The sequence below is a fragment of the Dermacentor andersoni genome, unplaced genomic scaffold, assembly GCF_023375885.2.
Source record: "Dermacentor andersoni unplaced genomic scaffold, qqDerAnde1_hic_scaffold ctg00000044.1, whole genome shotgun sequence".
Classification (NCBI taxonomy): domain Eukaryota; kingdom Metazoa; phylum Arthropoda; class Arachnida; order Ixodida; family Ixodidae; genus Dermacentor; species Dermacentor andersoni.
The window spans coordinates 128,160-151,693 of record NW_027314758.1 but is presented as its reverse complement, the minus strand read 5'-3'; the positions used below and the strand labels follow the sequence as shown (position 1 = coordinate 151,693).

General features: G+C 41.3%; 1 protein-coding gene across 2 annotated transcripts in view; it reads left to right on the top strand.

Moving 5' to 3' along the window:
• Positions 1 to 4,804: 4,804 nt before the first annotated feature.
• Positions 4,805 to 23,534, top strand: part of LOC140214450 (kinesin-like protein KIF16B) — a 79,497-nt gene continuing 60,767 nt past the window's right edge. The window contains exons 1-12 of one of the 2 annotated variants that reach the window (XM_072285813.1): positions 4,805 to 5,091; positions 7,355 to 7,424; positions 8,680 to 8,712; positions 12,812 to 12,928; positions 13,992 to 14,108; positions 15,140 to 15,172; positions 17,770 to 17,831; positions 18,556 to 18,662; positions 21,404 to 21,473; positions 21,572 to 21,644; positions 21,994 to 22,061; positions 22,200 to 22,300. In XM_072285813.1, the coding sequence (XP_072141914.1) occupies positions 5,045 to 5,091; positions 7,355 to 7,424; positions 8,680 to 8,712; positions 12,812 to 12,928; positions 13,992 to 14,108; positions 15,140 to 15,172; positions 17,770 to 17,831; positions 18,556 to 18,662; positions 21,404 to 21,473; positions 21,572 to 21,644; positions 21,994 to 22,061; positions 22,200 to 22,300 (898 nt within the window). In that variant the 5' untranslated portion in view covers positions 4,805 to 5,044. The remainder of the gene's footprint in view (positions 5,092 to 7,354; positions 7,425 to 8,679; positions 8,713 to 12,811; positions 12,929 to 13,991; positions 14,109 to 15,139; positions 15,173 to 17,769; positions 17,832 to 18,555; positions 18,663 to 21,403; positions 21,474 to 21,571; positions 21,645 to 21,993; positions 22,062 to 22,199; positions 22,301 to 23,534) is intronic. The other variant, XM_072285814.1, reaches the window with a different exon arrangement.

Genomic DNA, 23,534 nt, shown 5'->3' with positions numbered 1-23,534 from the left:
AAGTTCATGCCTATATATAGTAAAAAGATGTAGCACGACCAGACAAAATAAAAGAAGGGGGTGGGCTGTAGCAATACTAAGTGTTAAATGGTGCTTTATCCTTTCCCTTGAGTTTTCTGTTTTTGTGCTTTTTATGGATCCTCCGCAGTAACCATGCGAGTGCTGAGCTTGAGCTTGTTGGTTTCAAGTCTCATGGTTGTTACTAACAGAACAGTGTGATAAACGAACAAGGGCTTGGAGGCATCCATTCACCTTGCTTGCCTCATGGTGCTGCTTCATAAGCACAGTGAGCATCCAGGCCAACTAGGAAGGGAGGTTTGTTGCAATTGCTTCTGAAATTTATTGCCACCAAACCAACAGTGCTCTCAATGACAGCTTTTGGACAGTAGAATGCTTGCACCCAGCAAAGTCTTAAGAAGGAAGCATTCAGGATGTGCAAAATAGGCTTTTGAAGCTGGCAGCATTACTGAAGGGGCTTTGCCCATCTGCCCTCTTTATGGATACACAAAGATGATTTCCTCTTTAAGAGAGATTGTTTCAGAGGTCGTTACATGCAACAGTGTTGGGTGTTTAGTAGCTTGTCTTTGCCCACTGTTAATAATCTGTTCCTTCTCCAGTGCCCCTGTGAAGTGCCTACTTTTTGGACACACTGTGCTCTCCATGCATGCATGCATTGTAAAGACGTCTATTACCCCTTGCCTCAAGCTAGTTCTTGCTGATGTCACCCAAGAAAGCATTGGGGAGTATGGCAATGTACGCTTAGAAAACGCTATCGATACCAGTGAAACTAGATTAATGGAGCTGCTGTTCTTTTTTTGTCCACTCCATCCTTGTTAGTTACAATGAGCAATGTCCGAACCGAAGGCATATGTAGTTGTTCGTGCATAGCCTGCGCACTAAGACTTGTTGGCATGTTATGACCTTAGCACAGTGTTTATATGTAAAAACCTTCTGATGTGTTGATGACTTCCTTCTCTTTATCATACTTTGCCTGGTGGAGCCAGCAAGTGGGTCAACCAGATGTTCAACAGGCTTCCCACTAGTTTTCCCAGAGGCTCCTTACCAGGGTGCTGCTCATAGATACGTTTTCTTGACCTTGCACTGCACTTCAACCATGGCCACACCTGCTAAACCTATAGCATGCGATCAAAAAAGTGCAATACATCATGTTGCTCCAAACTCGTGACATGTGCTACAAGGCCTTGAGGAACACCCTGATTTATTTAGGCCCTCATCATACTGTACGAAGCTTCGCTTGATAAGTGCGACAATTAACATCTGCTGGTCTTTCAGTGTTATTCCTGTCCAGCTTGCTCAAAGCTATCCTGAGTGTTTCAAAAGCAAACGACCGCTGCTGGACAAGAAGTGCTTAAAACAAGGGTCGCTATAACCACACATGTCACACGAAATGAAGGCCACTGAGTATACAGGCGGTTTACTTCATATCCGACAAGCTTGGTTCTCTCTTTGCTAGTGAGTGAACTCAACTTGCCCCGAATACATGGCCTGTGACAAACTATGTGCCAGATACTGTGCCCCCTGCAAAGCTGAAGATGTGTACGAGATCCTGACACCCTGCAGCGGCTTCTACACTGGGCAAACAGGCTACTATAAAAATGACTGCCTTTACTAATATGCTAATAACATGAAAACGGGAGAAATTTGGCTATTCATTGGACCCAACTGCAGGTGCAAGCCACCCTTCCACCAGATGTGTGTTCACAGAAACTGGAGCTATACAAATGCAGATAAAAACAATGATGTTTGAAAGTAGTAGAGCTGCACTATATTCTGCACAAGCTGTGCTATCTGCAGCGCTGGTACCTTATAGCCACAATTCATGGCTGCACCACCATGCAAAGGCACTATTCTTGAATTATTAACTTCTATTATATTTATGGTGGCCATATATTGAAATTACATATCATCCACATTGTGTGCAATATGGTTAAATGTCAATTATGATACCCATTCCTAATCTGAAATGCAACAAAAGAGTAAATATAGGCAACAAATTGCAATTAAAAGAGACAAAAGGCAACCAGTGCACAGGATAAGTGACAGACTCCCTTTTATTGAAAAATAAACGTGACGTGTCATGCCACCACCAGTGGGTAGCAATCTTTCAAGCTTGGGTGACAGAGGCAAAACTTGGCAAAATGCTACAATCACGGTGTAAAATGGCCTTGGACACAAAAAACAGACATCATATTGTACAGAATGAAAGGGCAAGACTCCATCTAAGAACAATCTATGGCACTACGTACTTGACATGGTGTAAAAAATGTTGACATGCCCTACCCATAAAGAAAAAGCAACAAACACAGAAAACACTCCTTAAAATACAATGTGCAGAGTCTGAAAACAAGGAAAAACAACCCGAAAAAGGTTTTGTGACGTCTTTAAACGATTAAAATTGTCAAACTGTCTCATCACTTCTTAATGAACCTGCACAGCTGAAAAGGAAGGAAGGAAAGCCCAATAGCAGGGCTGCAGAAAATGTCACCGAATAAATATACTTTGCTTACGAACGATACCTGTGGTTTAGTTGTGGTCTGTATAAAATAATTGTGTATAAACTTTTCTTGTTTAGAATGGTTTAGCGGATAGGGCAAAAATAACCATAAGAGCACCAGGTGTATGCATAGTCTACACACAAAAAGCCACTGCTTTCTTACTTTCATTTCTTTTCTCTCTACTACTATTCATGAGTATTTAAGTGCCTTAATAGCACTGCTAACATCCTACTGCAAAACACAATATTGGGCAAGTTGTGGCATAAGGAAAATTGTAGTTTCACTCGTAATGTGAAACAATGATGCAGTAGTTGGTGAAATATGCGCGGGAAGCTTGCTTAATGCAGTGTTTGTTGAAGTAAACACTTGCCAATGCAAGTCGGTAATCTCCTTAAAAAAGTCAAATAAGTAGGAGTCGTAATTATTTGTAGGAGTTGTGCCTCCCAGTGTTGAAGTGGAAAGACTCGGCTTTTCTTCCTCCTCTTTCATATCCGGACTTGGCTACTGGTCTACACCAAAACAACCCTTTAGCTTCTTACTGCTGAATTAGTTTTGGTTTTCTCAAATCTATATTTGGCCTACCCATTGCTAGGTCTCACGCTTAATCAAAGAATTAATCAATGAAATGAATCAATTCTCAAAGAGCATGTGCAGTCCAGCCAAAAGCAGGGGCAAGAATCCGCATTGTGCTCCTGCATTGAAGGTGAATAACATGTACCATAATCCATAATAGCGAATGAGCTTTAGTAAGCTTCCCTGCAATATGAATTTGTAATGTACAAAGAATTGTCAATGAAGCTTACCACGAGCACAGATGCACTTGCAAATTATGTCACAATTGAAAATAATGAGCACAGTGTAAACCTACATGCCCTTTCCACTCTTAGTATGCTTTACTGCACGATGCTTATTCACACCCCTGTATTGCGGTGTAGCAAGCTACAAAAGAGACGTTGCATAATCACGCTTTTTACGATTATCTTTCTCGCAAAACACTAATATTTCGCGGTGAAGCCTAAGCAATGTACTACGGTGAAGCATACTAAAAGTGAAAAGGGGCCACTGTCACTGGACATAATAAGAGTTCTTTAATTATACGCTCGCACACCCGCCGCCTCCCAGGTCGCCTAAGTGGACATACTATGCTGGCTGATAGCGGCCCCCTCCCACTTTTAGTATGCTACACCGCCTAACTAAAATGTACTGCGGCGAAGAAGCCGTACATTCGTATTGAGTGAATAAACAAATGGTTTTAACAACAGTACAGAAATAAGCGCGCACCATGCACCAGTCTACCACACGGAAGAGCGTCGCAACATACGGTAGCTGATTCACACAGGCTGTGTAGCCCACTTATCAGTCGTAAAAGGTATGGGTAATTCAAAATTTCAGACACACATATGTGTTTATGTTTACGTTCGCACTCCTTGCGTAATAACACTCCGAGAACTTCCACAATACAAAACAATTTAAAACACAAAGAACACAGACATACGTCTCGTTTTCAACTCGGCCGTAATGCAAATGACATATAAAAACGTGAACAGGCTGTGTGCTAGCGTCGTAAACTTCATACTAGGCAAGGAGCTAGCACACCACAATCCCGCGACAGCCGCTAATGAGACGAAGACGAGAGCACATGTCTGTGAACGCGTAAACGGAGCCCATAACCACTCTGCTCCTCCGCCACCCCAGCTGCACCACTCGTTTCAAGCACAGCGCACCAAACACACATTCAGCGCTGAACAGTGGGCGGTCGACGCAGTTGCATTTACATGACTTGCAGCGAGCAGCACATCCATCGATGTCCGTTAAGCAAAGTCGGAGACGGCGACGCCACAACGCGGTTCACAGAACTTCGCTGCCGAGGCGCTAGGCCACAGTTCGATATTTCAATCGTCACCACCGCCGGGTTCTCAAGAAAGCACGGGTCGCACAACGCAGATTCTGTACTGTCAGAGCTCACCGAGGCCAAATCCGCAGTGCCGCACCGCCGCTACTCACGGCTTTCCGCCAAGTAACACAGAACCTACAACCAACACACAAGCAACGCACGCACAATCACATGAGCAATGTTGAACAACGCGCCATGAACGCGCGGTCCAGAGAACGATCACGCCGAGGACGAACACTCGGCGCCAGCATCACGCCTTCTCAAAAATCCCTAAACGATGCTGTCCCTAGGCACCTAGGATTAGGTCACGTGAGGGATTTTTGTACGACAAATAGACGCACGCGCAGCTGAGAGGTGTGCCATTTGTATAGGTGTTCTGTGGGAGTGCAGCGAGTGTTCTTTATTCTATGGTGCAGCAACGGCTGCAACACAGAAGCGAGAGCCAAATGTGTGCGCGCGTTTCAGGATCCCCCGTATGTGCGACAGCTGTGATCTTCGCAACGTCGTCTCCGGAGCAGTTATGTAGACAGCAGCAGGAGCCGACCCTTCGGCCACCGTTCTCCATGCTGTGTTGACCTGTTTTGCAGTGTTTTCTTGCAACCAGTAGTGTCTGCTAACTTCACGGGAGTGCACCATGGCGTCAGTGAAGGTCGCCGTGCGTGCCAGGCCCTTTAATCAAAGGTGAGACAGTTTCGCGTCGCAACCGACTCGTGTGTGTGACTCACGCGCCTGTCGCTCTAAGAAAACCAGCCTCGCTTCGTGGACCGCACTCTTTTCCTTGCCTTGCGTTTGCTACGGTTTGCTTTTCTGTCGTAGCAGTTTCGCTTCTGACGGCCCTTGAATAGGTGCTGCTCCTGACATAACAAACACATTTTCCCTTGGAACGGAGCTTTGCGCCCCCCGCTGTTGCGCTCCCGATTTCAGCTGTTCGCCGCGCCGTTCCGGGCTGCCGTCTTGTTATTTGCATTTTTCGTTGCGCAGACCGCCAGCTCCGTGGACTGCGTACGTGCGTGTCAACATTGGCTGAAAGGATTGCGCGGCGCGCTTTCAGATTCTGGGGTGCAGCGCGTGATGAACCGGCTATATTCGGCGCTTGCGAATAAGGCAACGAACTGGGTGTGCGCGGTCTGTACGTTTGGCAACTGTCAGTGCTGCAGCCGAGTGCGTTTTGGAGCGCTTGCTCTCCGTCGTACTTCACGTCTCTTCGGAGGCGTAGTCCAGTAATTCCCACTATTCATGTAACGATTCATGACTTCTCTCGACCGTCTATGTGAATCCTACACAAAGGTGTTCGAGCTCCGTCATGTTCCCAGCCGAAACAAGGCTGTCAACAATACTTGGCGGGACACGCTTTGGCAGAGATGTATCGGTTTCCAGAGCACCTAGGTACTATATCAGTTCACTCTTATTGGCTTTGAACAGTCTCACGCAAACAATACAGAACTATTAATGGTGCGTAAGCAGCAGGAGCGCTTAAACCATGCATACATCTCGCCGACAGTGTTTGGCTTTTTATTTAGTGGCTGGAGTCGATCGTTGAACTCGTTCATGGCAACTACACAGCCTGCGCTGGAGTATGCTGTGATTTACACTGTTAACTTGTTCCATGTTAGAAGTGCACCATTTTTTTCTCATAAGAAAGGGCCAGTGCTACATGTGAATTCGCACGCTAAAAATATTCCTAATGAAACTTCGTTTCTCGATGTCTTTTTTTTTTTTTTACATTCGTTACTCTGCAAGAGTTGTCATGGATCTAAAAGTGTTGAAAAGCTTCTCAGTAATGTAAGAAGCGCTCTGTATAAGTCTGGAAAACGAACAGTTTGTGGTGTAGTGAAATTTGCCAAATACAATGTTTCCTGATAAGAAAGGTGCGATAAAGGGGTGCCAGCCAACCTTATAAACAACTGTCAAACAAAACCAAATCAGAGAATAAAATAGGATTTTCATTTTCTGAGGTGTTGTCATCTTGCTCTTAATATCTTGCACCCTTGATTTATCGTTTGTTTGGATAGAGTTAGGTCGAGTATGTATTTGCTTAAGATAAGCAGATGTTCGCTCATAGATATTGCATACTTCAACTGCATGCTCCGTTGGGGAAAGTCAGCACATATTGAAGTACTAGCACAGCCGTTGTGTCAGACCATGCAGTAGTGGTTTCATTAAAGTTAAAACCGAAATCCTATAACAAAAACAAGGTGTTGGGGATCAGAAGGATCAGAAAATTGTATGCCATCTTTTCGTGCACCATTTCCTCTTGTGTGATCTCATGAAATGGTCCTATATGCCATAGCGCTGGTCTGGTTAGTAATCATTATAGTAGAACATATTGAGTGTAGACAAAACGAAGGAGTTGATCAATAATAGAGCATTTCAAGGGCAGATGAAGCAAGAAGAAAACAGATAAGAATGGAACATTCTGTTGTTCATCATCTTAGTGCTGTTTTGTCGCTCAATGTGGTCTGTTCTTCGCCACATATTTCTTCCACAATCACTCCTCGTTTATGTGCTAAAAATAGGTGCAAGGTACAAAAGTGCACTTCATTGTTTCCTTCCTGGTGTTTTGTTTGCACTCAACATAGGGGCTTGCAGCCTCTATAATCTGGCTATCTTTTTCTGGAAGGCTTTCAGCCAACTAGACTCTCGTAATTGCATTTTTCTTTCGATATTGAAAATGGGGCAATGATATGGGCAAGTGAGAAGACAGCACAGGTGATGTGTCTTACTTGTCTGCATCTTTTACATGTATGGGACCTAACTGACACGCGGAAACAAATAGCTTACTGATTATTATTTTTAATGCTTGTACCAGAATGTGATGGTATGCGAGAGCTAACTGGTCTCAGGTGGGTGGAGTTTGAACGATATATAGCAAGAAGCCAAACTAAAGGTGGCATTGGCATGGAAAGGTGTGTCGAAATTACATGCTTGCCTCTTTCTTCTGCAGGGAGATTGACTTGAAAAGCAGTGAGATTATTCGCATGGATGGTAACAAGACATGCATTGAAAATCTGAAGGTTAGTCATTGGCCATTTACCTCATCTGTGCATGGGAAACAGGTGTGCTTGATGACATTGTGTGCCAGTTTAGTGGTACAATAACTCTGAACATTCGCATGTGCATATAGATGTGCTTTGACCTGTAGTAAGCTTTAGTTGATATTCTTGCGTGCTGGCAGTTTTGTCCTGACATGACTGAACGAGTTTGTTTTAGAAATTTTTTTTCAACAGACCAGTATTGTTCGTAATAATTTCTAGCACCTCGTTTCACGTTTTTGGTTTCTTGGAAGTGTTGACATGAATGCTTTCAGCTGTTTATCGTGTTAAGGAAAATTTAAGCACCCCTATTTTCTATAATTGTGTATTGCCAGGCTAGATGACCTCTCAAATACAATTGCGAAATGGTGGGACAAAATCATTTACATTCATAGGGTGCTCTAGATATCTGGGAAGATTGGCTTTTTTTTTCTTTGTTTCAGCTCCCCATCAGATTTGTTTAGGTTTAAGAACCCCCTTTTCTTTCTTTTTCCCATGTTTCAAACTCCTAAACTAAAGGTGGGTGCTGAGGAAGTATGCCCGCCCCTCTTATATTGCTTTTTAATGTCTACTTATATAAAAATGTAGTGGCACATATTGGTACATAACTGAGAAAGGCTGGCTAGTTGGTGGTCGATATTTGAATGCATAATGTAACCGCACAAACGACAATGGACAAAGAAGGAAACACACTGGGCAAGCGCAGAACTTCAACTGCTCAAGTTTCATGCTTGTCCAGTGCGTTTCCTTCTTTGTCCATTGTTGTTTGTGCGGTTACATTATGCACTCACATATTGGTACTTCAGGCAGCCTTCCAAACCTTCCTCATGCCAGTGATTGCAATAACTGTCAAGAATTGAGTTGGTACTACATTTCTTGTTCTTCTATAACAAGTGTACAAAGCATGCTTGCATACATTTTATCCACTAGCAGCTTGCAATTGCAAAATTGAATGTGTGTATTGCTGGAATCAATTGTTGTGGCCTATGCCTGTTGCTCCTAGAGAATATTTCTGTTTATGTCTTAGCACAGTCAGTAATCTGCCTTACATGCTGTTAATGTTAAATATTTTATTAAAACCGAATTGACATAAGGAATAATCATACTAGTTTCAATTTGTCACATCTGTGCACAAATGCTGCTTTATTTTAGTACTTCTTGGATTCTTGTGTACAGTCAGTAGTTGGCTTTTCATTTCTCATACATCGCAACTACTTTATTTTTCTGCATCGTACAGTTTCAGAGCCTAATCTCCTGCCCCAATATAATAGTGAGTACAGTGCTTCAAGCCTGTCAATCTGGTTATCGCTTCCTGTGTTTACGTGGAGTTTGTGCCAGGCTGCATGGTTTCTGTCCACACCGTGTTGCATGGACGTCTTGTGGGGGATTCAATGTGCATGATGAATTTTTTGCACAGTAGCATATAATTAACCTGCCCCAGCCAATTGTCATATTTCGCTGCATACAATTCTGACTTCTTGAATCAGGATGGGACTTATGAGCGCAAGGGACTTGCATTCTGGCATTATGCTTAATTGTAAAACAATAAACTAGCGTGATACATGTGTGCTGTTTGTAAAACAAACTTTTATGCATTAGTTACCTATTGAGACTCAAGTTACTGTGAAGCCCACACACCTGCATCGATTCAGCAATCCAAATTCTAAGGTTCAGTCCAGCAATTTGAACTGCTTTACAAGATCCCAGAAGGTGGAATACAATGCCCTTTCCAAATTCTTTCGAGCGGAGCTGCAGATATAAATACTTTTTTTTTTTTTTTTTTCTGAACACCAGTAAATAATTTTAAGTAGAATGTAAATATTTATCACAGGCACAGAATTCTAGCTGAGAGGTGGAAAAATTGCTTTAAACCGTCTCTCAATTGCATTTTGTTTTATAGCTACATACACTGCAGTGATATTGAGTAGCAATATAGTCGTATTGCCTGCACAGTCAAGTGAACAAGCTTTAAACACCATGTTTCTTATTTATTTACTTATTTATTTATATTATTTTCACAATACTGCAGGCCATGTGGTCCAAGCAGCTAGAGTGGGATTACAATACAATGAGAAAACAAAAAAATACACAACATGCACATGTTTGGCAAAACGTGAGAAAAACGCAGAAATAATCGGCAACAGTGCTCATATGACAAGTGGTACAGCAATCTTTTCAACAAAATTTTAACAAAGGTTATTTAAAAAGATGTTCTTGTTCTGTCACTTGGTGACATCTCAGATTGTCAGCTTTACACGCTCTTAAATCAAATGTACAGTTTAGTTCAGCGTGAAAGTACAGAGGGTTCTAGGCATTTTTCCTTTGTAATTATTGCAATAGATAAATTTACATCGCAGATCGTTTGAAAATTGAGGGCAGGAAAGCATAACAAGTATTCAAGAAACCATTTATTGTCATTCCTCCATCTTATTGGAAACAGCTTCTTAGTTAGGGCGATCTAATTATAATCATTGGTGTGCATTGTTGTGATGTAAACCATTTCATCAAAGTAGAGTGAATGGGCAGACCCATAATTTTATTTACCAGCCTCTAAAGAGCACTGACAAATTGGTGTATGCACAGGCCTTCCTGCTGCAATGGTGTGCCTGTACTACATCGTGATCTATTCTCCGCTGCACAGAAGCAGTTGTCGGTCAATGAAATTCTTGCACTAGCGCATTCACTTGAGGGCATTTTCCCCAATTGCAGTGACAGCCACATCGCACAACACGCAAGTCCAGCATTGTGTCGGCATGTAGCTTTGCCTTATCATTTATCACCACACCCGCGGGGCCATCGTGATAATGGGGGTGGCTTTTGTTCAGTTCTGTAGCGGCATATCTATGATGCAGAGCCATTAGGCTTTGCCAAAAGTTTTTTTTTTAACCCACATGTGGGTTCACACTGTGGGTCATAAAACTTTATGGCTCAGTGAGCCGACGTTGCGAAACTTGTCTGAACAAACGTGAATGGAGCCGCGTGAGCGTGGAGCTTCTGATTCACTGTGCCAGAGTCTGTAGATGGGACATCTGTTTATAAAATTTATGACCATGTGACAGCGCAGTCTTTGTAAATAGGTCATGTGTTGTGTTCCTTTTCTAAATTGTGGCCCCGGTGTTGCTCCAAAACTTTACTGCAGGCATTGTGGTGTCTGGTTCAGCTTTCTAAGAGCAAAAGGATATTTTTCTCTCGTGTTGCTTATTCCCATTTACTTTTTAATTTCTAGTTTCTAGACCATTACTAGGTAACCGAATGGTTAGTTATCCAGATAAATAGATGACTTTTTTTTTGTGTGCAGTGGTAAGTCTTCAACAGTGGCATGTCTTCAGTAGTCGAGGTGTCGTATTGCGCTCTTGTCATAAAAGGTTAACCAGCAGTCTGCCTCTCGAATGTAACTGATTAGCAGCTGACATCGTCAAGCAATGCCTTTGCTGAATGTGTGATATCATTGGTGTATCACATAGAATTCGGGTACAGTGTGCTTGTGTAATTCAACAGCTTATGTTCTATTAAGCAATTATAAGTTTATCATTCCCTTCTTATTATTGTTGTTTAAGTCAACCAGTGTTTTTATAAACTTAACATTCACCATCTTCTACTGCCTGAAAAAGCAGATATACCCAAATCAGAATTTATTATTAAAAGTTCGGTCATATTACAGGTATTTAGTATACAAAAGGAGGTGCCATAGTCAAAGACTGTATCGGGACCTCCTTTACAAGAAAAATTATGAACTTAACAACTCAAAGCAACAGCAGCACACCATACGGTAATACACAAGCAAAAATAAAAGAATGTTAACAGAACAAAATACAGAATCTATTACAAAGAATAACAAGATTTAGCATATCTCATGGTAGCAAGAAAAATTGTATGGGCAAAAATAAGTCTATCCCCATTGCTGCCATCCTGCTTTTTTTAACTGTGTAGTGTGTAATAGTGAAAACAAGCCAATCTTTACAAAGACCTAGTTTTTATAGTTCCTGCATAATTTCTGGCCCACAGCTCATAAAAAAATTAGTCCCACAAAAGATTCATACTATTTTCACATGTCACAGCCAATCCTTGCATTTTGCAAAATGTTGCACTTTATATATCATTCCAATACTCGTGTTATGGCTGATTTTGCATTATGTCAAGCTCGTGAATGAAAATTTCTTTACAGTTATTTAATGCATAGTCATTTCAATCTTTTTTTATACGAGTTTCACACCACAGCGCACATCTGACTGCCGAGGGCAATTCACATGACCCAGCGATACTTTATCAGCTGCATTCTGTTATGGACAGCAGGACACCACTAGGTCATGAGGCTGTGCTGCCTTTAGTTGCACCAGTTCTTTCCTGCAGCCTCTTTTCCAGCTTTCTGCACTTGCATTCATACTGCAATACCAGAGGCTCATTGATGCACTGTGGATTATATGCACGATGAAGTGTCTTGGCTTTCTCTTGTCAAATTGTTAGGTCTGCAAGCTGGTGATATTTGCCATGTTCTATCTTCCAGTGTTTCCAACCTTAGTATTCCCTGAGACAACATCTAAAAATAAATTACAAAGAAAAAGAAACAAACATCAATGCTGTATGCCATACATTGAAAAAGTTCCTTGCCCTCCTGTTTGCTCTGTGTCACTGAACCATTATTGTAGTCAACAAAACATTTTGACCAAACTTATTTTTATATTGCTGCGTGCTTTCCATACGTAAAAAAACTTATCCGGGCAAATTTAATAATCTTTATGGTGCACTACTCATGCTTTGTGACACAAATTTTACATTGTGATAATAAGAAGCCATTTCAACTGCTGTAGTTTCATTCATGCATTCATTCATTCATTCATTCATTCATTCTTGACTTCAGGTCAAAGTAAACAGGAAATTAAATCTGATAAACAACACTATGCTAATAAAAATGTAGCAGTGGGATCTAACTTTGAGCTTGTTTCATTGACTGTCTACAAAAAGTTATTCTTAACCACATCATGGGTGCATAAAAAAAAAGAATTCAAGTCTGCCTATTCTTAAGAACTGAAGCAGAAATTTTATTTTCGTGGTTTGTCTAGTACGAAATTATCTGTGCCATTACTATTGTTGTTCGGTTTACATCCAAACACAGTGCATTGCATTGGCGATTCAGCTTGCACACTATGCTTGTGCAAATGCCAGTGGTTCCAGTGGTGCACCCATTTATACACGCATGTGTAGCTTTCTATTATAATTATATTTGATTGTACCTATGTAATTTGTTTTCGTGCTCTTGCAAATGGGTGCAGTGTGCTCTGTGTATATGTTTGTCATTGCCAGTGTGTCCGCGCATTGTGTCACCTATGCCAGCACCTTGCACAGGTATTAACGCTGCTTTTTACTCATAGGTGTCGCCACAGGGTGGAAGTGAGGAGTTAGGCCGAGAGCGAATTAAGGAATTTACATTTGACTATTCTTACTGGTCTGTGCACCCGAGTGATCAACACTTTGTAACGCAAGAACAGGTAATATCTATAGTTTCATAACATCTTTCCTGCTTAACAGCTCAGAGTTATTGTGTCTTCTATTATAGTTTGCTAGCGAAGACGTGCGAGTTCTCGTATAGATCTAGGTGTAGGACTTATAATCTGTAGCACCATATGACTTCTTTTGATTCACAACGCAAGGTTATCAGGTCATTAATTATGTTTTGCAATGAAAAATACACCACTTGGTACAAGTGGTAGTATAGATTTGAGGGGACATGTAATATAAATGTCACTGCATGTAATCTTTGTAAATGGCTAGCAATTTTAACAAAACAATTTTTTTTTAATAGACTGCCAGAATAACATGAGCTTTAGGTATTCTTGTTAAAGAGTTGCTAAACTCGTGTTAAAGCTTAATGAGTAGCTACTCTTGTAAAAAAACAAAAGCAGCTACTTTTGTTGAAGCTTGTTGTCAAATAAAGCTTTAATCTTGTTATACAGGTATGTCAAGGCTGCTAATGATTGCCCACAGCAACACTGCCTTAGCAGCATATATTGACAGAACATAATGGGGGCGAAATGTGAAAACACCCGTTCACTTAGATTTAGGTGCATGTTAAAGAACCCCAGGTGGCCGAAATTTCCGGAGTCCCCCACTACGGCGTGCTTCATAATCAGAAAGTGGTTTTGGCACGTAAAACCCCATAATTAAATTTTTTTTTTTACAGCACATATTCAATGTTCTGTTCTATTTTGTTTAGAGACCTTTGCAAACCATTGCTATGCTACTTTTCATAAACTACATGATGGATTAAACAGAGGCCTGCTGCTCCTATACAGAAGCTTGAACATATGTGCTTAAATTCCTGCACATTAGTAAGTCATTACGGGAAGGTTTGTTAGAGACTAAGTACATCTTCAAAACACCTCCACTATGCATAAAAACTTCAATTCATTGTGGAGATTGAGTTTATATACATGTTGTGTCAAGTTGTTCTTACTTGGTACCCTTGCCTCAATCAATCAAAAGCACATTAATACTTGTCTTTTATGAATATTTTGTTCACATGTACAATATATTTGGGGTGTCTTGGGGTAGGTCTTTAATGACCTTGGCCAGGAAGTTGTGGACAATGCATTTGAAGGCTACAATGCTTGCATATTTGCCTACGGCCAAACCGGGTCAGGAAAGACCTTCACTATGATGGGCTCGTCTGTGAGTTTGCATTCCAGAACTTGCTTCAAATTTTTTTTCTTTGCCGATTCTTCTGGGTGTTGCTATGTGCTTTACAAGGTATAGAAAGGCACTTATGGGTAGCTATATTGAATAGTTCTTGAACCAAACAAACACGGTTTACGTTTATCAAAATGTCCATCTATTCATAAGGAAGGGATGAAGAAAATACCCTGTGAAGCTTGTAGTGTTTAAAAGAAAGCTTATCTCTGATCTAGCATGTTTCATCATGTGGGAAACATTACAGTGCCTTTATTAGGCAATTACTGTAGGAACTAATAAAAATTGAGGCATTTAAAATTTTTAAAGGTGGAATTTTGGGGACTGCAACAGCTTTATTTACATTGTAAAATATTATAGAAAAGTTAGTTAAGCTCTTTACTGCACTTGTTGTTATTTATGAGGCAGTGTAAAATTAAAGAGTTTGTATTGTACAAGGGTATGAATTTAAGACTTCGCACATGTCTGTAGCGATATCTTTGGTTCCAATATGAATTATGTTAAAAAGTTAGGATGCAATGTTAATTTAACATAGGCTTGTTACGAGTAAAAGTATAAGGAAATGCTCAGTTAAAAGAAATTACTAAAAATGTAGATTTAGGTGCATAATGTTCACTCTGAGAAAGTTGCTTTCTGATGACAGTGGTAATAAGCTGCTATGATATTTAAATTTCGTTTCTGGCTAGAAAAAAGAAAGTATTTTGCATGGGAGGAAACCTGTAATGTTTGACTTCAAGGGAAGCTGGTCAATTTCAATGCATATTGCATAATGGCTACGACGTAGAAGCTTTTAATTTATGTAGAAGTGTATGTTTGTTTCTATAGTTGTGGACCTTATAACCATTCAACAATTTAATAATTGTATATTCATGCTGAGTGCTACTGACAGAAGGCTTTCTTGTGAGCACTGTTTCTAGATTCTGCATTGTTGCTGTGATATTAAATGCCATATTATTGCTTAAGTTGAATTTTGGGTGCCTTGGCTATCATCTCAGAGGCTTCTCCTTTTTCAGGACAATGAAGGGCTCATACCGCGAATTTGCCAAGTAAGTGTGCTTGTCACTTGAAGTTCATCTCTCTGTTTAGAGCGATTTCATTGGGACATTGGGATGAGAACTAAGTGTAAACATGCGTGATAATATTTAAGGATATGACACTAGTAATGAACATTATAACGAACTGATAATGATTGACTGCTTAGTCACTATGGTCTCATGAACACCTGAGCCATTTACCATCATTACTACCTGTATACACAGAGCAGGGAGCCTAACTTTTTCAAAAGGCCACTCGCTAATCAACTTTATGTTTATTTTGTTTTCATTGTGTCACACACGATGGCTGTTGGTCACTGAGAGGCCTCTTTAGTGTTAAAACAGTGGTGCCTCCTCATAGCGGAGAGAAATACCATTTTGTCGATGCTGTGGCCTCCAAGTTCGGGCGGCGTGACGGATTGATCTCGAAGGCCATGCCACTACCAATGCTCAGCACGAAGATAAAACAGAAGAGTGAAGACATCACGGGCACAATGCCACAGCTTTGAGTACAATGTAGGAATAACAAAAAATTTTGGAAAGCCAAAGAGGCATGGCAGGGATAACAATTGATTACTGCTAACTCTGTGCGTACAAGTCACATTAAAAAAATTCTTGTCAGGAAATATTCGTGGGCATGCCCTGTAATATCATATACATTCACACCTTTTTTAAGGGGTGCTGCAGTGCTCCACAAATGAGTTTCTCCTTACGTCCAGTTTTTCTCTCACATTGTTTACTTTGTTGTAGCCTAGAACCTGTCAAGTGTGGGACACGGACACCATCATACATACATACATGTGTATATATTGTAAAGGGGGTTTATTCGGGTCGTAGAGAAGCAGCGACCAACGCGGCAACAGCAGGTAGGGCGCAGCCAGCGAATGAACAGGGTACGAGCCACGCGATGGCAATGGGGCTTTTCAGCCTGCCGATCTTCTTCGTCAATATCACCCCCGGAATTGAAGAGTAGCCATCCTGGCGACCTAGGAAGAGGTGGGCGGATCGTAGTACTGCTTCAGCCGGTCAATGTGTACAGTCTCTCGCCCTCGTCGACGGAGATCGGGAGATGGCGATACGGGTTCGACCACGTAGTTCACTGGTGATGTTTGTGCAACCACGCGGTAGGGCCCGTGGTACTTCGGGAGGGGCTTGGACGAAAGGCCAGGAGCAGCAACAGGCGGGACCCAAAGCCACACGAGTGAGTCGACGGGGAAAGGGTGAGGGGGAGGATTGAGGTCATGGCGCTCTTTTTGGCGGCACTGTTGAGCAGACGTCAAAGAATGGGCCAGTTGTCGGCATTTCTCGGCGTGCTGAGCAATCGCAGAAACAGGTGGGCATTCAGCAGGGTCCGGCCGGTACGGGAGAACAGTATCAATGGTGCTGGAGGGATGGCGGCCGTAAAGCAGGAAGAATGGCGAGAATCCAGTAGTGGCTTGAGAGGCAGTGTTATATGCGTAAGTGACGAACGGAAGTACAAGATCCCAGTTGGAGTGGTCAGATGCAACATACATTGATAGCATGTCACCAAGAGTTCTGTTGAATCGTTCTGTTAAGCCATTGGTCTGTGGATGATAAGCAGTAGTAGTGCGGTGAATAATTTGGCATTCAGATAGGAGTGACTGCAGGACGTCTGAGAGGAATACGCGGCCCCGATCGCTCAACAGTTCGCGAGGGGCGCCATGGCGGAGAACGAAGTTGTTTAGTATGAACGAGGCGATGTCTTTTGCTGATGCAGCAGGCAAGGCGGCGGTTTCGGCATACCGTGTCAGATGATCTACGGCCACAACAATCCATCGGTTGCCAGCGCCAGTAGATGGAAGAGGCCCGTATATATCAATGCCGACGCGGTCGAATGATTGAGCTGGGCAGGGAAGTGGCTGGAGAGGTGCGGTGGAGTCAATGTGAAGTTCTGTAGGTGCGCTTGGATCAAAATGGCGCAAGACTGGCGGAGACGTGAGGAGGTGACGAAGAGTCGTAAAGGCATCATCAGAGGCTTCCGACCAACCAGAAAGTTCATTGTCGCCTTGAAGAAGTTGGTTAAGTGGTGCGATCACTGTAGCAAAATTGCGAACAAAACGTCGAAAATAGGAACATAGGCCAATGAAGCTGCGCAGTGCTTTCAAATTAGTGGGCTTCGGAAATTCGGATACGGCGCGAAGTTTATCAGGATCAGGAAGAATGCCTTCTTTGGAGACAACGTGGCCTAATATAGTCAGTTTTCGAGCTGCAAATTGGCACTTTCTTAAGTTAAGCTGGAGACCAGCATTCCGGAGACAGGTCAAAACTTGATGTAAATGCCGAAGATGGGTCGGAAAATCGGGGGAAAAGATGACAACGTCGTCGAGGTAGCAGAGGCAAGTATGCCACTTTAGGCCACATAGGATGCCGACCATCATGCGTTCTAAGGTGGCGGGTGCATTGCACAGACCGAACGGCATCACAGTGAACAGCAGGTAGGGCGCAGCCAGCGAGCGAACAGGGTACGAGCCACGCGATGGCAGTGGGGCTTTTCAGCCTGCCGATCTTCTTCGTCACAATATATATATATATATATATATATATATATATATATATATATATAATTGTATTCCTTTCTTTCATTCTAGGCTATGTACACTAGGATGAAATTAGGGCAAAATTCTGGCACTACCTTTCGTACAGAGGTTAGGTAAGTACTGTCTAAACTGCTTGCATTAACTGGTACCCAATGTTAAACATGTGTGGAAGCGCAAGTTTGTGTGCCACACTGGTGTACAACCATGTCATCAATTTGGCAATGACAATGCACATCAAAAGATTTTTCAACGTGCTATCCTGTATTTTTTCATTTCTTGATCTAAGATATAAAAAAGAAAGTTGGGGCCACCGGACGTTTGCTGTACAGTGATGTCAGCTACTACTCCACAGTGCTCACATTGTTCACCTGATATCACCTGTATTTCTACATAGTCATCATGGCAATTAACAGCTGAAAAGTAACCAAGCAGAGTGCCTCATTATACTTAGTATAGTAATTTACATAATGAAAAGTGTAACTTGCATCAAAAAAATGAAGCGACATTGCAAAACTAGTAAAGGCCTAGTGACAGTGACTTGATCGATTGAGATCTGCCATACATTTAATGGTATCGTGCCAAGAAGCCAATGCAGTGTTACTCCGAACACTAAAGCTCCGTAGAATTCCTGGGCAACATTTTTCACATGGGCACTTGTGCAGAACAAGCTGCTGAAAACAAACACAGCATGGAATTTCATGCTTCTTTTTTTGTGTCCAAGATAATTTGCTAACCCTCGACAATTTCAAATTAGAACTGTACTTTAAGGTTTTGTGTCCTTACAAAATCAAATGTACTACTTTCTTGCTTTCTCTTTATTGTTTTTTATTCTTACAGTTATCTTGAAATTTACAATGAAAAGGTAAAAGACCTGTTAAAGCGAGAAAGCACACAGCACAATCTCAGAGTCCGAGAGCATCCAAAGCTTGGACCATATGTACAAGGTGAGTCTTTTAACAACTGTTTTACTGTCTGTTTTATCTTTATCCATTTATTAAGTGGCATGCTCAAATTGATCCAAAGCCTATTTCTTATTTCCTGTTTTGTCTTACTTTACAGCCACCATTCTTTCAATGGCTGATTTTGATATTGTTGCTTTCGTAGTTGAAGTCAATCAAAACCATGTCTTCCTGAGCGAGTTGGCGGCAAGAATGGGGCAGAGTCATTGTGCACGGCACTCTATTGCATTCCTCCATGCATGAGAGGAGTAGGAGGAGCATTTGAGAACTTAATTTTTTGGACTGCACAATATTCAGGATCAGCCCACTTATTTAGACTTCACACACTCTCAGACCCACCTCAGTGGTTTAGCGGCTGTGGTGTTTCGCTGCTAAGCACGAGGTGACGGGATCAAATCCCAGCTACTGCGGCCACATTTCGATAGGGGCGAAAGGCAAAAATGCCCTTGTCCCGCTCATTGGGGACACGTTCAAGGTCCCCTGGTAGACAAAACTAGTCCCGAAAACCCCACTACAGCGTGCGTCATAATTAGATTGTGGTTTTGGCATGCAAAACCCCATAATTCAATTCAATTTGCACACAGCCTCGGGAAAGGCCCACATTTTAAATTGTACTGTCTTCAGGCCATGAGGAAGGTTAGAAACCCAGATATCCAATACATGAAAGTGGGGATGACTTGCCAAAGAGGGCATGGTGTTCAAAAAAAGGGAAGCCGTGCAGTTTTTTTTTTTTTTTTTTACTATTTCCGACTAAACGAGAAATCAAAGCAAATAGCTCATCTGTTACAGAGTCAGTGGATAAACCAGTTTTGTTCATTAAATATGTGCTGAAGATGATATTTTCATACTTGAAACTATAACTAAAATTGGTAGGTGCGAAAGGCGCCATACCCAAGGCACCTTTCGATGGATCTGTTGCGACACACTCGTGGTCAACATTTGAGTTCCATGGAACATTCAAAACACAGTATCTTTTGAAGTGTAATGCACAGCAGTACTGGCACACAGTAACTCTCTCATGTGCTTCAAACTGTGATTTGAGTGCACACTCAGCCGAAATTGTAGGCTGCAGATAGGAGTGATGGGCACACTTCATGCTTAGCAGGTTCTTAAGGCGATGTCGTGTTCTTGTCTCAGGAACCACATTTTCTCCATGCAAAACAACTTGGGTGGACAGACTTCATGAAAGGTTGTCGTAAACCCTTGACTTTCGATATCCACTAAGTATGTGGAGAGGGTACCCTCAGAAATAAGAGCGATCGCTTTCTTTGATGTTTAACTCTTATCAGCGGGCCACAATCTCAGGTCTGCAGGTCAGGTTTAGGTTTGCTTGCACAAGACAGGAGTTGGACAGACTTATCAAAAGGCTGTCTGCTCTTACCAACTGACAAGGCAAGGATGGCTCTAAGAAAAAATGAAAGCATCCCTTGGTGCCCGGCTGTTATCAGTACTGGCCTTATCTTTAAGATGGAGGTGTGTTTATGTCAGCAAGGTCTTCTCTTTCTTTCTTTTCTTGTGTTGTGTGCTGCGACACATGACGCCCAGGAAGTTGTACATTTGTGGAACGTTCCTTCATTCCACGTCAGCACGGAACCACCCAAACTCAAGGTCGCTCATAGTGCGAGCGTCACGAGTCGAATGAGCCCTACTTCTTGCTGCTGATGATGATACCACATTATGCACCTCTCTCTGTGGTGTGGTTGGGGGGGAGGGGGGGACTTTGCTTCACGAAGGCTGTAGTCATCAATTTGGACTCCCTGAGCACTTGCCACAGTTTTAAAAACTTTTGAAAATACTTTTTAACAGACTTTTGTTTGATATAATGGGGTATTGAGTGACTGGCAAAGCAAAACAGCATTGTTATAACTTACACATGGTTGCACTGAAGTCCCTTTGTTGTACCTTAAGTAAAAAGAAGAGTAAATAATTATATGTTACTCTATAGTATATGTAGATAATAATGCATCCCAACATCATCACTTTAGAAATAAATTTTTAATAGATCTACTCCAATAGGATATCTGCTGTAGTCTTGTATGTTAAGTTAATGTCTAGTTAACAGGACTAGGACTTTTTTTTCTTTCTCGTACTTACCAGTGATAAAATTGTTTCTTGAAACATACAGTGGTCTTGCTGTAGTGATATCAAAGCTCTGTGTCCATTTGTGCATAATGGCTGACCCTGAAGATGCATTAATATGGCATAACACATGTTTAGTATGACCCCATGCTTATGCTGTTGCAAGATTGTATAACAGTAAAAAAAAAAAGCTGCATTTGTAACATCTTAAGTTTTAGTGAAATGTGAGCGCAGTTCCCTACTACTTCAACCACCAAGGAGGTGAGGAGGCTGCTTAGGGAATTAAGAAAATATGATAATGATAGTTAGGTCTATACATATTCGTGTTATGTAGCGACTGCTTAGCAAGGCGTCACTGCCTGATATGGTTCTTGAACTGTGTGTCTGTTACACTATGATTTGTATATCAGCAAAATGCAATGAATCACAGTGCTTTTGTGTTATGAAGGTGACATTATTTTTGCGATTTATAATGGATATAACAATGGCATCCTGTTACAATAACTAACTTGTTATAGATTGTAAATTTTTTCTGCAGCCCCTGCTGCTGCACTTGATGTTTGTCAGTACATGACACTTTATCGAGTTTTGCCGCCCATTGCAAAGCCAACAGATGTCTGTTTTAATGATTTTTTTTTAATTAACAGACTTGTCACGCCACCTTGTCATGGACTACTCGGATGTAGAGGAGCTCATGGCACGCGGAAATGTGCACAGGTGTGTTCTATGGCACAACTTGCTAGGCTTAATTAAGTTTGACCTTGCCTGTCACTGAAAGTACAATTTATTGTTTTGCCTTTCTTTACTCTCGGTAGGACGACTGCATCCACAGCCATGAATGATGTCAGCAGCCGGTCGCATGCTATTTTTACTTTGAATTTTACTCAGGTAAAGCTTTTCCATTTTATTTTTTCCTCTGTAGAATGGCTTGGCAAACTGTTAGACTGTGAAACTTTAATTGTTTTGCTACAGTGAACTTCTAACACTTAAGGCAAAAATGAGGAGCGATAGAAAACTACAACAAAGCCTAACAGGCATTCTTAAGTGAGAGTTGAAGGCATTTTCATCATCTTTTTAAGAACCTCTTGCCTTACTAAGTTTGTTTTGAATACCACAATGAGGCTTCATCTTTAATCTTGAGATTATAATGGTCAAGGCATAAATTACTGTTCATGCGCAGTGGTATGTTTCCATGTGTGTCTTTGTCTGCATATTTACTGGCTTTTACATTTTTCAGGCAAAATTTATTCGTGACCTCCCAAGTGAAACTGTCAGCAAAGTTAACTTGGTCGATCTTGCTGGCAGGTAAGCTTTTGATTGTATGCTATTGTGGTACTTTTATTCTTTTCATTTGTTCATTTTATTCTTTTTATTCAATTATGATCATTTTAGATCAGAATTGAACAGTGCATAATGATGTGATTACTTCGTTACATTATTCAGTGAACGGGCTGATTCCACCAAGGCAACTGGCCAGCGTTTAAAAGAAGGTGGCCACATCAACAAGTCTTTAGTCACACTTGGAACAGTCATATCGGCACTAGGTTAGTAGACAACAGGCATTAGCCTTTAAGCTAGCATTATTGTTGTGATCATCTTCATTGTTGTGATTGTTGCTGCTGCTGCTGTCATTGTTGATAAAGCTGTAGATTGATTAACAAACAGATACTGATTGCCAAACAAAACATTCTGCGATTTCTAGTGGATTAAAGAGTTAAGAAGTAATCAAGAGACCTGCAAACATTGAATGAGAACATTAGCACCTTGAGAATACTAATAAGTTTGTATTATTAGCATCTTTAAAAAATTAGCTTTTGCCATATTGGTTGACAGGTTAGATCTTCTTCATTGTGTGTAAGTATGCTGACTAAGCTTAGAAAGTTGGACACATAACATATTGATAGTAAAAGGAAGGTCAAAATTTATTTCAAATAATGTGATTACTAAAATTAATGTTGTGCAGATATTAACCCAATTATTATGATGCATTTCTTTTGTCTGATCTGACTTCATTCATGTGCGTTAGTATTGCAGCACTGTCAGTCAAAGATGACTGTGATAATGTTCGTGATGACTACTAGAGGAGAACTCTGAAGAAGCACTTTTTTCCCTTGTTCAGCATTTCGCTCGTCAACTCCTGTTTACTTTTATACTAAACTCTTTTGGTTGTTCTTCAGTACTTTACTCACTTTCAAGCCTTTCTTTATTTTCTCACTGCTGAAGGGTGGAAGTGACCTCTTCCAGCCATTTGTATATGTTGGGTAAATTTTGTGATATGTTCTATTATCTACAATTCTTTTTTATTGCTTTAGGCTTTATCAAACTCACTTTATCATGCAATGGCTTTAAAAGTGGCATCACTCAGTTGTGTACGCACCAAGTAGCTAAGCAGTACTTCGGATAAGTTCTTTCTTTCTCTCTTTTTTGGTCTCACTAAATTCATACTTAGACCTTGCCAAGTGAAGAAAGGCCATTAATTGCCGTATTGATTGTTATGTGGGTCTTTTCTAAGGAACTTCATTTTACACCCACACATTGACTAGATATTACTAATGTAAATCTATGCTCTTTTTTCTTTCAGACCTTTAGGGGTCTTGCTTTGATCTGAATTAGCTTATTGCAACCAGCGTAAAATCTGTGCTTCTGTCAGCTTTGCTCTGCAAACATCATTTACACCCACCTTTCCCCCACTCTTCATTTTTCTGTATAATGGTGTGAATGCAGCACAAAGCACCAAAGTGCAGGGACATAGGTGCGTGTTCAGCAGAAAAAGGTACA